The sequence below is a fragment of the Crassostrea angulata genome, chromosome 4 (assembly GCF_025612915.1).
Source record: "Crassostrea angulata isolate pt1a10 chromosome 4, ASM2561291v2, whole genome shotgun sequence".
NCBI classification, from domain to species: Eukaryota; Metazoa; Mollusca; class Bivalvia; order Ostreida; family Ostreidae; genus Magallana; species Magallana angulata.
In genome coordinates, this window is record NC_069114.1 from 16,541,471 (window position 1) to 16,556,529 (window position 15,059).

General features: G+C 34.0%; 2 protein-coding genes across 2 annotated transcripts; both read right to left on the reverse strand.

Moving 5' to 3' along the window:
• Positions 1–681: 681 nt before the first annotated feature.
• On the reverse strand, positions 682–1,068 carry LOC128182115 (tigger transposable element-derived protein 4-like). The gene has a single exon (XM_052850730.1). It carries the CDS (start codon positions 1,066–1,068, stop codon positions 682–684), a length of 387 nt encoding a protein of 128 aa, XP_052706690.1.
• A 5,229-nt stretch (positions 1,069–6,297) lies between these two features.
• On the reverse strand, positions 6,298–13,856 carry LOC128180995 (sulfotransferase 1E1-like). The gene is made up of 5 exons (XM_052849228.1): positions 13,685–13,856; positions 9,843–10,154; positions 9,274–9,377; positions 6,991–7,186; positions 6,298–6,620 (listed from the first exon to the last, which is right to left on the reverse strand). Exons 1-5 carry the CDS (start codon positions 13,845–13,847, stop codon positions 6,511–6,513), a joined length of 885 nt encoding a protein of 294 aa, XP_052705188.1. The 5' UTR covers positions 13,848–13,856; the 3' UTR covers positions 6,298–6,510.
• Positions 13,857–15,059: the final 1,203 nt, after the last annotated feature.

Sequence of the window (15,059 nt, forward strand, 5' to 3'; positions counted from 1 at the left end):
CCAATAGATGGCATCCAAGATAGATATTTCCTTACACAACTCAGAGGCTGACTCTGTCTGTTCGATCTTGCCGAGGTGAGACTTGATCATCAGTTTCCTGTACCTTGCCTTGAATACTCTTATGATGCCTTGGTCCAAAGGTTAGAGAACGGATTTTGTGTTGGCTGGGAGGAACTTGAGTTGATCTTGGCTGAGGCGAAGTTCATGAGAATGTGATGAGGCGTTGTCAAGGAACATCAGGATGTGGCGTTTCTTTTTTTTCATTGTCGAGTTGATATCACGGATCCAGGTGTTGAATATTTCTGATGTCATCCATGCCTTTCTGTTTGATTCGTAGATGACTGGCAGGTTTTCTTTTTTGATGTTCTTGAAGCAGCGGGGTTGGTTAGCTTTTCCAATCACAAGTGGCTTTAGCTTTTCTCCTGTTGCACTGCACGCAAACATCACTGTTAGTCTTTCCTTTGCACTCTTGCCACCCTTGCAGGAAATGTCTTTGGTGTTGAGGGTTTTGTCTGGGAGAGCTCTGTAGAACAGACCGGTCTCGTCGCAGTTGAAAATATCTTCTCTTCTATATCCATCGATGATTTCTGGTATCCGCTGTCTGTAGTCCTCTACTGTATTCATGTTAACACTGGCACTTTATCCGCTGATCTTGAAGGATGTGATTGAATAGCGGGCCTTTCATCTGTCGAGCCAACCATTGGATGCCTTGAATCCAGCGATGTTGAGGTCTTTTGAATACTGTAAAGCCTTCTCTTGAATGATGGGGCCAGATATCGGTATGACTTTAGCTCTAGCTGTGCAGAACCACTTGTAGACGACGTCGTTGATGTCGAAGAACTTGCAGCTGTTGTTGAATCTGGACTTTGATGTGCTCGCTTTCTGCTCGTACTGCTCGATGTAGAATTCTTTCTTCTTTAATATGTCGCCGACTGTAGACCTCCCAACTCTGAACTTCTCGCCAAGGTCACGCTGAGAAATTTTGGGCTGGGCTTCATGTTCTTTTATCAACTTGATTTTATCACTAAGTGATAACTCAACACGTTGACGCTTAGCTGGATTAGACATGTTTGATGACAAGACAAGTTGAAGACGGTATTTATGCAAAAACACTGCTTATATCACAAACATTATAATTTAATATTTGGTGAAAATCATTTACAGCTTCTATGTAAATTTGTCTTAATTTGGAGGCGAAAATAAAGTTTCATAATTTTCAGCTAATTATCGATGAAAACACACAAGCTGTAAAAATAACGTAGTGGATGCAAAGTAGAAACTGTTCACTTTGATCATGACAGTAAACTAGCGTCCCCTTAATTATCTTATTATCAAACTACCGAAGATACAGAAAATTAATAACTGATAACACATACATACGTAGTTTTATTAAATTAAATTTCAATCACAAAGGCATATGTCAAATTTCCATTGAAAGGCCGCTTATATCAACTTGCGTTTACATTGAAACTCTGAAGAGTATTTAGTTTTGGAAACATTTATTAGAAATGAAATTAAAATATTTTTTGTGTGAATGTAGAATATAAAATCACAGTAGTTAACACATTTTATAAAGTCTTATCAAGAATTTGTAAGGTGAACAGTTATGCCGCTTGTATCATTGACGTTCGATTTATCGCCGAGGATTCTCGCCGAGTTCAGTGTAGTATAAAATAGAATACAATTACTTAATACGAATCGGATCAATGAATTACAGAATAAAACAAGAATAAACACAAAAACATGATTTCTTAATTAACACCTATCACACTGACGCTCTGTCGAGTCAGTGTACCTGCTGTTTTTACACCTCCCGTCAATTATAGGGGTGTCTATGTCCTCTGGCTATATGCTGGTTTTGTGAGGGTATATTTCACACGTTTGTTAAAGATCGGCCGACAAAAAACGGCCGGTGTCCAGTATTCAGGGGGTGCCGGTTTTCTAAGGCTTTACATATAAGAAACAAAGAGAGAGCTGGCCGGGACTTTTTAATTCGGCCGATATTGAGCAGGTCTAGGCAACCTCCGTTTTTGGAGGATAGCTCAATTTCAAGATGGCTGCTGATTTTTACCATATACGGAAAGTCACTTTGCATTGTGGGTGAAATTATCCTCCATTTTTGGAGGATAGCATGGGTATATTTCAAAAGCTTCGTGCATATCTTTAATGAGAAAATGCAAGCACCAGACCATATGGGAATTAAAGTTAAGGGAATAAACTAATGATTGTATGCGGCGATTTGAAATTCTATGTATAGTATTTTCACAATATGCTTTGAAAGTGTGTACTTCCTGTGTTTAGTTTTACAAATGACATAGACTATTTACATGTTTCATTTAATAAAAATCACAAAATAGTGATGTTTATTACTCATTAAAACATTAATGAGTTCATTCACGTTTAGAGACACACAATAGATATCTTGATCTGCTATATTGTACATGTACAAAGTAAATGTTTGCATATACCTTAGGAACTTTGTAGCTCTTATTCTAATTAATTCACATGTTATTAAGTATCATTTAAATTTAATCCCTTCACACAAAAAGACATTTTTATATTTTATTAATCAAAATGATACCATTTATAGATATCAATTATCCAGAATATTGATAAAAATGTGAGAGTCTTCACATAAGATATTTTTCTTTAAAATCAGCCCTGCAATTATTTAAACTTAAATATTTATTAAATATTATCAATAATTATAATTATTAATAGCTGAATAAGGTGATATTTTTATAGTATAATAATTATATTTTATTCATAGTTAACTCCCTTTGTAAAAACAGAGTTAATTGCCCTTCATCTGAAAAGATCCACCAGGGGGCACATACATCTATCCTCCAAAAACGGTGGATAAAATCTATCCTCCAAAAACGGAGGTTGCCTAGACCTGTTGAGGGGTTGCTGGTTTTCAGGGGTGCCAGTTTTGAGAAGTTTCACTGTACCTTGAACTTGTTTAAATTGACAAAAAGCACTCTACGTTTCTTTGTTGAGAATTAAATCAATTTATGCATGTATAACTAAATCCCCGGCCCCAGACGTGAATCATTTAGATTACTTCTTTCATCGACAGAAACTTGGACACAAGACAGATATCCATTCTACTCTTATTTGTATTAGCATGAAGTTTTAACAGATAAAAATTATCCTTGATTTAAATATGTCTGTGTCCTACTTACGATTACCCCTTAAAACATGAGTGGATTTTGACACACTTAATCCTTCGACTAGTTACCGTAAAATGTCAATATTCTATATATCTGCACAGAGAAAAAAAACTCATTTTACTGCGCTTCAAATGTCAGTTTTTGAAACGCTTCAATCTTCCTTCTTTGAGATTGTGATTTTAAATTGAAGTTAATTTGCCTGTTTTTAATGATTGTCATATCATGTCACTTAATAGACGTTTTCAACGTGTTAACCGTTGACGTGGTAATGACAGTGAATATTATTTCACTATGTTCCCGATGAAGTTATTTTCCGCAAACATTAAAGCATCGCCGTTATTTTGCATTGATTAAAAAATTATTATCTTTGTAATACAATAAATTAACCAAGACTGACTTCTTTGCTAGGAGAAACTTCAATGCTATACGTTTAGTAAAATAGCTAAAGGAAATAAAAAAAATATTACTTCCAAAAAATATTTGATAAAATCATTTTGTGGTAACGAAAAGTATTGATTCATTGTAAGAATTAAACCACCATGAAATGAACCAGTAACGAGGAACGTTCAATAAATAATGTCACTAATGATTTGGTTCATATTCTATTTATAGCCGTTTATCTGACCACGTTTCATCATCGAATATTCGTGTTAGAAGCTGATATATGACCACTACTCGAGACACTGTATGAGATATGACTGGTGAAGTCATCATCCAATACGGTTGAAATTAGATGCTTCATATGATAAAAATATTTATAATACTTTCATGTTAAATACTGAAATCTGAATGATTTAGACGCAGTTGATAATCCGTTCTATTATCCTAAGCGTTAGCAACACACTTAGCAACGGGTACCACAACGAATTGTTACATGCGCGTATATTATGCGCGTACGGTTCGCTGTGGAATTCACGTCATTTCTATATAAAATCAGTAAAAAAATCTCTAAAATTAAGACGTTCAGTATGATAAAATAAATAGTGCCTGTTTAGGAGGATAACAGTTGAAATTGACACCCCTCGAAAACTATTGTCATCCTCCGCTTCGCGTCGGTTGACAATGGTTTCCTCGGGGTGTCAATTTCAACTGTTACCCTCCCAAACAGGCACTATTTATATAGTGTCAGACCAGTAAGAGACTTCAAAGCAATTTTCAAAAATCTGTTTTGACCTGATTGCAAAACCGGACTTTACCGCCGGTGTAGGGTATATATTGGGTTGTTTTAGTGGCGGCATTTCTATTTCGTTAGTTAAACGGGGATGCTGACGATTTTGGTCAATTATTTTTTTATTATTATTTACAATGCTTTAGAGCTGCATTTCTTATGATCAAATGAAATTTTTAGAGTCAGTCGTTGAGTTATAAGCAAGATACAGGGCTCACAATTCTTTTTCATGTAAACAAGGCTCGTGCCCTGTCATTGTTGGCATCTGTTCAATATACCAAGCTGATATGTATATCTCCGTATTTATTTTAAGCATAAATGAATAACTCTTAATGTTTAACACATTTATTCTCGGTCAAACACTTGAATTTTCACTTCAACATTCAGAATGTAAACAAATGCCTTGTTTACATAGCAAAGAAGTGTAAGCGCTGTAACTTGCTTGTAACTCATCGAATGACATTCAAATTTTGGTTGCCTGTTAAAAAGGCTTTACTGAAGCATTGTTAACATTAAAATCGGAAAAATATTTGTTGACCAAAATTGTGACCATGTCCCTGGAAGGTGCATGTCCTGTTGTTTTGTGATGCTTTGGCATTTTCCTTTTATGAACAAATTAATGCATTCATATAGTTTATTGCTACATGGAAGCAAGGCCAATAAAGATCGTACATTCCTCTTGGCAAGGTCAAAGAGTTTCGGTCAACTCTTTTCTTATGAAAATATAAAGTAAATAATGAAGAAAATAATGTTCTAATGCGATTAGCTGTGCACTCTACCATAGGCCCACATATATATTGCACATGATGTTAGTCAGTACAATAATAGATATTAGGCCCGGTGGATTTTGTAAAATACTGTTTGTTAGAATATTCTCTGAGTATAGCAACATGCTGCAACTATTGTAAAGCCTACTATATTCTGTCACGAGTTTTTGATTCCGTCACTTTTTGCTTGATATTTTGATAATCATAAATACCTCTGAGCTCAATTTACGTTCATCCATTAAGTTGCTGTCCTTTCTGTCCTTTAACAAAGGACTACAATACGTGGACCATTTGCATGTGTTTCAAACGAAAACGTGAAAGCCATAAGATTATCAGAGATTCCACCGACTCTAGCCCTCTTCTTTTAACCACTTAATTTGTACGTTGTATTACGTATACATGTATGTATAGCCTCGACTTTTTATCTCAGAATTTAAAGGGTTCATACTTCTAAAATAATTATGATCTATCTATGAATGAAGTTTTCATGTATAGTATCAGGCATTCGGTGAATTCTACTTTTTGCGCACACATTACGATTCGCACTACTTTGTTAACCCTGCAGTGACAGCTTTGTGTAAATTAAAAAGAGGACAATTGGCCTTAACGGTCACCTGAGTAGCATATAACCCATACACAAACTTGGAGTCTCATATATGCATTTAATTAATTAGGTTTCATTCTGGAGTAGAAAAATTATAAATTTGTAATGACGACCACCTCCCTGCCTGAAATCTTTCAAAAAGAACTATGAAACCTATAATTTTGGCAAAAAAACTTAAATGATCTGGTAAAATCTGTGAAAGCTGACAATATGTCAACAGAAATATCTTAGATCCTGTTCATCGATTTCAATTGCACTTTTCTCACACGAATTTGTATTTTTATTTTTTAAAAATCGTCAAAATGTGCTGCATAAATATCTAATATATTTCGGACAGACTATAAGTATTCAAACAGTTAAAAACGATTTTAAACATGATTTGTGTACACTCTATCAAATATTCATTTTTGTAGAGGTCGTGGGATCTTTACCACTGATTAATACCTTGAATCTAATAGTAATCAATTGTGTAACGTTGATCAGCCACAAACAAGATTTCTAATCTATTTGGGTGAAATTCAATACATGACCGCCCCTTTAACCGATGTCACTTAATTCAAGTTCAAATAAATACTCAAAGTTCGATGTTGATATAGAAGTGTGTAATTTGATTTTAATCGTCTTTTGTATCATACACTGTTGAGCTCTAAACAGTGTGTGTAACACCATTACATGTAAATTACAGGGATAGACTAATAACTAACTATAAACAAATCTAGCCAAAACTTATGAGGTTATAATGCATAAATATGTATATATAATACGAATGTTATGTACTCCCTTTTTTTAAATTTAACACTAGACAAAATCGATATCCAATGCAACATTTCTCATGTTATCTGCGTATGCCTTGTCAAATGTTTTGCTCATTGCTACTGTGAAATGATTCTTCCAGTCTCCAATTTTACCTGAAATTAATTTGGTTAGTTTTCATTTTTCGGTTGCTTTAATTGTGAAAAAATAATTGAAATAGAGATAACGTTCTACTTTCATATTTGATTATTTAGGTTTTCTATTCATACGGAAATCGTGGGTTTTTTAGCTGATGCCTTTGATTTTTTTCCCAGAAAAACTAATTTTTTTTTTAATATCTAATTCTCGCTGTTTATGAAATCCCTTTGGCATTGGAAAAATATAATATGATGAAACTTTATCCGGTAAAAATTAAGCAAGTTTTAAAAGCGTAAAAAACATGCAAATTAAAGTCACATATTAACTGCATTTCTGCAAAGTTTCTGACACGCCAAAAAACACTAGATATACGGTTTTCTATTTTACCTTTTCTATATACGGTGGGATTGTTCTTCCGATGAATGGATTTCATAATATCCGACATTGTATCATCATTTTGCGATGTTTTTTCAGAGGTTTTAAGGCTGTCAAAGCTACACTTCTCTGCTATGTCTTCCAGCAATGGTTCTGCATCTTTTACGTTTAAGAATTCGGCCAATCTTTTGAGTTCCTCTTTTGTATTCTGTTAAAAATGTTGTTCATTTGAGCTCAAAATGTTCAAATTTTAATTTACGATAAGTATTGTCTATAATGTTTAGAATAGCCACATTTATATGTCAACAGTTAAGTTGTAAAGTAGATATAGAGCTCAGAAATATTTGTACATGTAAGACTATAGTATACGAGGGTCAATCAAAAAATACGAAGACTTTTGTCATAGCTATATTACTTAACGCCATATCATTACTAAATTTAGTAGGCATAATATAGCAATAGTTTCAAACAATTTGCAAGAAAAAAAGTTAATAAATTTCTTTATTTCTAAGAATTATCTAGAATATAATCCTGCAAAAATGAGGTCACGGTGCACGGTCAAAATTTGTGTTATGTCAACAATAATCCATATAATGTTGAAAGTAATATCTCTATAAATTTGGCTTAAAACCAATAATGAAAAATCAAATAATGAGGGGATATATTGTTTTGTATAACAGATATTAGTAACTAAAGACAGATAGTCCTCTTTAGAATTGACTAAAAACATCGACGTCGCCGGACATCACGGCGCAACGAGAAGTACAAACAAAATGGATTTAACTCAGGAAAAAGCCGAAACAAGCTGTGAAAATGCTCAATGGTGCAAAAAATAAGTCAACAATTATTTCCAAGTTTGTGTTTAACTGTAATAAATTTTGTTGGGGTAGTGGTCATTGTATTTTGAATATAAAACAGTTCGAAAAAGAGTAGAATATCTGTAAATATTTAGTAAAAAAAGAAGTAATGTCAACCGACGTTCAGGGTTATCCTTACTGTAAACTAAGAGAAACACGGTTAGAAAATGAAAACTTTGAAGAACTAACTTAAGATTCTCGAACAAATGTGTTCAAATAAGATATTTTGAACGTTACCGTGCGCTGTGGTGACAAAACATGTTGTTTTTAAAAAAGGGGTAACAAAAATACCGTTTCATCAAATGGACTAAAACTTCGCATATCAATAACATAAGTGTTTGTGCTCAGATTAATCTGTCAAGAATGACTTTCAGGAAAAATATGATAGACAGCCACAATGTCTTCATATTTTTGGATTGACACTCGTAGTGACTTACTTTTTGTTTACATTTGTTACACGTATGGTAAATGTTTCAATTAAATCATTCTTTTTTCTATTACATTTTATTGTATTTATAATTTAAGATGAATTCATTAAATAATACTCATAGTTTTGTTTACATTATTAATCTAAACAGCTTATTTGTTAACACGAACATAACACGAGCATTCTAAGCAAAGCAAAACCTTGTACAAGATCTTTATATCTCAGCTGTAAACCAACTGAAGTTTTAAGGGGCCTGGTCATGATTTTGGTCAAAATTTATTTTTCCGATTTCAATGTTCACAATGCTTTAGTAAGTCATATGTAATAGGCAACCAAAATTTGAGTGTCATTCGTTGCGTTATTAGCAAGTTACAGAGCTTACAATTCAAAAGCTTTATATTACATTTTGAATGTTGAAGTAAAAATTCCAGTTTTAGACCTAAAATGAATGTGTTTAACGTTAGAAATATAATTATGCTTGAAAAGAATAAGAAGATAGACTTATCAGCTTGAAAAAGATTTTTTACTGGTATATTGAACTTATATAAACAAAAACAGGGCACGAGCCTTGTTTACATGACAAAGAATTGTGAATCCTTTATCTTGCTTATGTCATACGACTGAATTTCAAATTTCATTTTATCATTAAAACTGCATTCATAAGCATTGTAATTAATAAAAACAGATAAATACAAGTTCGCCAAAATCATGATCACTAAAATTTAGTTAAACATTAGAATTAAAGAAGTGTAGGCATTTTAGATGTAAAAGAAATTCTTTGATAACATCTGCCATTTTGATTTTCTAAATAACTGTCAAATTAAGGAAAACTTATAGTTTAATGAAAGAAACCATGTACATAGTGAATTCGCTATAGTTATTATTACGAATTCATTATACGGATATAACGCATTACGGATATAAAAAAGTTAATCCATTGGTCCTTAGGACTTTACTATAACCGAGTTTTATTGTACTACTAGACTACGTATTTTCGATTTTACTGCTTACTCTTTGCAGCTTTTCGTATTGCAACATGATGATTTGGTCTTTTCGCGCTTCCGACTCTCTGATGAACGCCTTGTTGTAATCGAACCAGCCGCCGTACATCACCTCTTAATAACAAAAACAAAACACATTGTATTAAGAGAGAGTCTTAAGATAATCCAATTATTCTCAAAGTTAATTTGAATAATGTAAACCCATACCAACTAAATTTATTATGAAAATCTTTAAAGGGGAGGACTCATAAATGCGTGTAGGTTTAAATATTTTTCTACAAGTATATATTCAATACCATCACATCCCATTAAGGGTTAAAAACAAAATCGTTTATTTCATTTTTAACATTTCTCAGGAAAATATTGAAGACGGTTAAGAACTGCGATAAAACAATAATTGTTCGTTTGAATTTTAATGTTAATTTAATGTTGATTTCCGCTTGATCTTCCTGTTTGTTTAATCACCCCTTATGCCATAAATTGTAGGATTCGTTTTCATTTACATCTAAGTGCAATTATTGCAATGTAATTATATATAGAACCCAGGTCCTTCAAACGATTGGTGTATATCCAACTCACCTTCTTTTAAAAAATATCCAAATAAGAACTCTTCAAATGTTTCCTCTATGGAATTGCAAGAGACCAAGAATTTATACAAGGAAACAACAACATCTTTCGGGTTCCTTATGACATGTATGATTTTGCCACCTGTCTCCAAGTGCTGTTTTGGTAGCCACTGGAATGGAAGGTGTGTGCTGACGACCTGATTATAAGACTGCAGAGGACCAAGGTCTGACAAACCTTCCAAGAAAACAGCCTCTCTGGACTTTGTAGCATAATTCGCCTCTTTATTATGCAACATATGAACAATTTCGTACACCCAGTGTGTTCCTACAATGTGAAAAGTTTTGAAACTAAATGAATATTACCACTCAGGTCATATCTTTTGTTCTGACTGTAAGTTACCTGATAAAATCTTTTACACATGACAGTATAATATCAACTGTGGACATGATTTCATAATATTCACTTCATGTAGAATCGGAGTTATTTGAATATGTTTAAGTGTAAATGTTATTTAGATACATTAAAATTCGACGGAATCAATTTTCGTTAATTGTCCGGTGTTCCCCATCTTCAATAGACAAGGGTTTAGGAATAGAGTAGATCGTAAATACTTGGTTAGCGAAGATGGTTTATCACATGTTCTTTGGAACGTGGTTTCGTTGACGGTGTACATCTAATTGGCAATAAGTTGACAGTCAACTAAAATTTGTGCATGGGTTCTAAATTCGTTTCCTGCTTATACGTGGGGATGTGTTTTCATTGATGCGTAGGTTTTCAGTTCCTAACTAACTCTTTATCAACAAATCAACAAGGATGTCGATTTGTTGAGGAGGGCTACTAATGAATGCCACGAAACTTGAGCTTCCATAACTTCTAATGATTCCACAATAATAATAACAAAATTATTAAGTTTCTTTTGATATGTTACTAAAAATATCTTTGAATATAAAGTTTAACAATATATTTAAAGAGTTCTATTCTTAATTTTCAACTGGAATGATACAAGAACTGTTGTTTAGGTGAACGATGTGGCCTGTGGTCCTCTTTTGATACTCTATATAGTTTTCCCCGATGATTGAATTGATGTTGAAACATTGACGTCCAGTAATCCAGTTTTAGAGTTCTTTGACTACAACGCTTATTTAGCTTCACTATGGTGATGAACTATATATACAACGTAAGTATTCAATTTTTCAAAACACATTCAGGCGATTTTGAGTCACGTGACACTGAGCTGGTAAGACGTGTCTTACTTAGCTCCGTTGTCTTTTGACAATTTTGCCGTTTTTTTTTTTTTTTTGGTTTTCTTGAACACTTCTTTTCTTTGTACATGGAGAGGATGTGTTCATGACTGTGTATATATGTCTTTTCTTCATTTTGGTGGTTAGATTCATTATCTGTGGAATAACCATTGTAAATGGTGTAAATAATTCGTGAGTAATTATCAGTAACAGCAAGCGTTGATTTAAATCTCCGTCATGGCCTGACAAACTAGTTACACGGACTACCGAAGAATCAAACCGTTATACTTGAAAGACTCAGACATTCAGTGTAATGATAACGGTAGAGTTACAGATTTTGACCTGATTGTTTGCAGCAAGGTCGTAACCTTTGGCGTTTCTATCTCAAGGATAGAAGCAGTAGAGAAAAACTACTTTCCAATGTACTGGAATTAAATAGTGTTTCAATTTCATTCTTTGATACAAATCCATACTCGTCTGGAAACTTCACGCCAAACCAAACGAAACGACGCTCAAGATCCGCATATGTGGATAGTCGTTTTCGGTTGATGACTCCATTGCATATGAGCTGCTAGACAAGCTTGGGTGTGTTGCTAAGAGCAAAATACTTTATGAAAAATACGGCATCCAATCAGCAACATAATGACAAGTGTTCTGAATCGAAACTGATTTCTCTACAAAGAGCCGCTAACTATCGGCAAATCTTTGCCTAGGGTCAACTATTGTGGAGGACTCAGTTGCTTAATCTTTCACTACGGGCAACCTAAGGTTGTAAAACATCTGCTTTTGCACAAATTGCTGGGCTACTGACCTTGCAAGAAAAAACTGTAAAAGTGAATCAAAATGTATGAAAAAAATCAGGTCATACCCTGGGAGATTTCAAGTGCAATTCTTACGAGGTTCAACAAAACACCATTGCCTTTAACGGGGAAGATAACGTCCTTTCCAATTTTTTTCAATGTGAGATGACTCTTTATGGTGCTACACCTAAGTCAGCGGAACATGTGTTCCAATTCGCCAAAGTAATGAGATGTGGTAACCAAAATGCGACTGCTCAAACACAGAGCGCCACAGATGCGCTGTCAGCTAAACGGATCGGCGACAAAGTCAAAACAAAGAAGCAGTGAAAGCACACGTGCGAAAAAGTAGTGACGGAAGTTGTTGCAAACAAATGTGTGCAAGCTGAAAGATTCGTGAGAAATTGCGCTTTACTTACAAACATGCTATTTTCGTTGAATCTACATACAACGATACATGGGGTTCCGGGCTTGACAGGGTTGGAAATGAAAATATCATACAAGCTGCGTGGACGGGGAAAAATTTGCTAGGCAAAATCATTTCTAAAATTGCAAAAAAAAGAGGAAAAAAGGTGAGCAATAGAGCCGACCTAAACAAACTCAACAACCGAAGGAGAGCTCTTAACAACGCAACAGATTGAAAATGCCGAAGGAAATGCGTGTGCAGTCAGACTCCGATTCCCTACTCCGGATGGGACTCTTCCGATTCCGAATCCGATTATGACGCTCGAAGCCTAAAAGGATAAACCCGACCAAACATGGACATGATTGTGATAGGCCAACGAACGACAAATGAACAGTAAATTACTCTAATTATATTGTTTATCTTTATTATATATACATATATCATATACATGTATGATTTACAGATAAAATATATACTAAGAGTAGACAAGTCCTCCAGTAGCGCTGTCTATATGGTATGTAATGAACTGTAACGAAGAAGAGTTGATCCCTATAGACAGCTTATATCTACATGTTTTGTTGAAATTCTTAAAAATTGTTAATTTGGATTTACATATATGAGATGAAAAAATTTAAAAATCATGAATGATAAACTTTCGTATTATTATTATCCTTTTCTAAGCAATATACATGTACCTTAAAATGTAACTTAAGATAATAAAAAATATCTGTATCATCTATTATAACCAGTACATGTACTATGATCATTTTTGTCAGTGCTAATACTATCATTATTATCACCTGTGTTCTATTAAAATTTGATAGATAAGATATTTTTATATGTTGTAAATAATGTTAAGAAAAATAAGATTATTTTATAAAAATATTCAGGCGTTATGCCGATGGAACATATGTTGCATTTTCCGAGGGAGGGGATAAAACAAACTTTCCTCAGAATATATTACTTCTTCTAGTACAGATTGAGTAATGTATAAAATGATGTCCATCCCATGACTATTTTTTACGCGAATATTCAATTTTTGTGATCCGCTATTTTGTATCAATTGCTTAGAATTTAAATCAAGAAAGTTCAACTTTTATCCTTATTTTGATTAAAACATGAATAATAGTGAGATTTTATAAATTGATGTAAATAACTTGTGTTTAAACAGAATTCTACATTTCATGTTATCTCCCTATGTACACAACAAGATAAGTCCATGTTATCGTCATATCGCATGATAATAGCTTTAAAAGCGGACAGCTGCGTAAACCAGTGACAAATAAGGCGGCGAACTATTGACCTCAGACTTTTATGAAGGTCCCTCATGTATCTACATAAACATGCAGGTCATACTTTAAGAGGTTCAATGGTCAGACCATCAGCTAAAGTTAAATATGATTAAATTACCCGATCGAGGAAACGTAGCCAGAATAACTGCATCCGGACCGAGCTTTAAGTCTTGGATATTTTGTATCGTTTTTCCAGGGTTCTCGAGAAATGTTGCCATCTTTGGTAAACCAACTCCTTCATAAACTGGATAGTCCATCTTGAGAATATTGAAGACCGCCATCGCAAACAGCTCATAGGTCCCTCATGTATCTACATAAACATGCAGGTCATACTTTAAGAGGTTCAATGGTCGTGGCCATTTTAAGACTACATTGGTCTCTTTTGGCGGCGGAAAGGCTAAACGCATAAACGACGTTAATGCAAAACGAACAACTAATTTTTTTAAAACATGGTAAAAAACCACACAGACCAGTTTAAAACAAAATAAACAGAATTGTTTGCTAAATCAACAGACACCGATGCAAAACAAGAAATTACCGATGCAAAACCATTCACTAAAGTAACGCTAGATATCAGGAGAAATCGTACCCTGGAGAGAACGTAACACGGAGAAAACGTACCCATGAATTCGGGTGCATTTTCTCCAAGAGAAAACGTACCTTTGGAGAAATCGTAACAAGAACTGAAAAAATTATAATAACTGTTCTAATTCAATAAAATAACTTATTTCAAAATATTTGTTTCATATTTGCTATTTGCAAGTGAAACTAGCTGCAGTTCTAAAGCGCCCGGTCTGAAACAATTCTGGTGGATGACCTGAGGCCCATCCGAGTTTTTTTCTGACCGGGGGCTACAGACCATCAGCTAAAGTTAAATATGATTAAATTACCCGATCGAGGAAACGTAGCCAGAATAACTGCATCCGGACCGAGCTTTAAGTCTTGGATATTTTGTATCGTTTTTCCAGGGTTCTCGAGAAATGTAGCCATCTTTGGTAAACCAACTCCTTCATAAACTGGATAGTCCATCTTGAGAATATTGAAGACCGCCATCGCAAACAGCTCATACATATATATATGTATTAAGCATGCCAGTTGTTATTATGGAGGCCTGGACCTACATATATTATGGAGGCCTGGACCTACATAATTCGTTATGTGCTTTCATCATTGTGTAACGTGTATCATTATGTGATGTGATTTTATTATAATGCGATGTACATTCATTGATGTGATGTGCATTCATTTTTGTGGCATGTGTTTGTTGTTATTTGTTTTATAAATATCTTTTTTGTACGAATCAGTTCATGTACGAGTTATTAGAAAGGTAAGACCTCTTCTGGTGGCAGGGGATAGTTTGGAACGAAAGACCCGGTCAAAATTATGAAATAAAGGTAGAACCTGCGGTTTGGCTGATTATTTGAGGGGAATAAATTGCTAGAATATTTATTATATTTGTTTTGTGGATAGAGGAGCTAATGTCAATTTCATTG

Coding starts and splice junctions, on each gene's coding strand:
- LOC128182115 (XM_052850730.1), bottom strand. CDS start 1,068: ATGTCTAATCCAGCTAAGCGTCAACGTGTTGAGTTATCACTTAGTGAT.
- LOC128180995 (XM_052849228.1), bottom strand. CDS start 13,847: ATGGCGGTCTTCAATATTCTCAAGATGGACTATCCAGTTTATGAAGGA. Junction 10,155..13,684: donor GGCTACGTTTCCTCGATCGG/GTAATTTAATCA, acceptor TTCACATTGTAG/GAACACACTGGGTGTACGAA. Junction 6,621..6,990: donor TCCCACCGTATATAGAAAAG/GTAAAATAGAAA, acceptor AATTAATTTCAG/GTAAAATTGGAGACTGGAAG.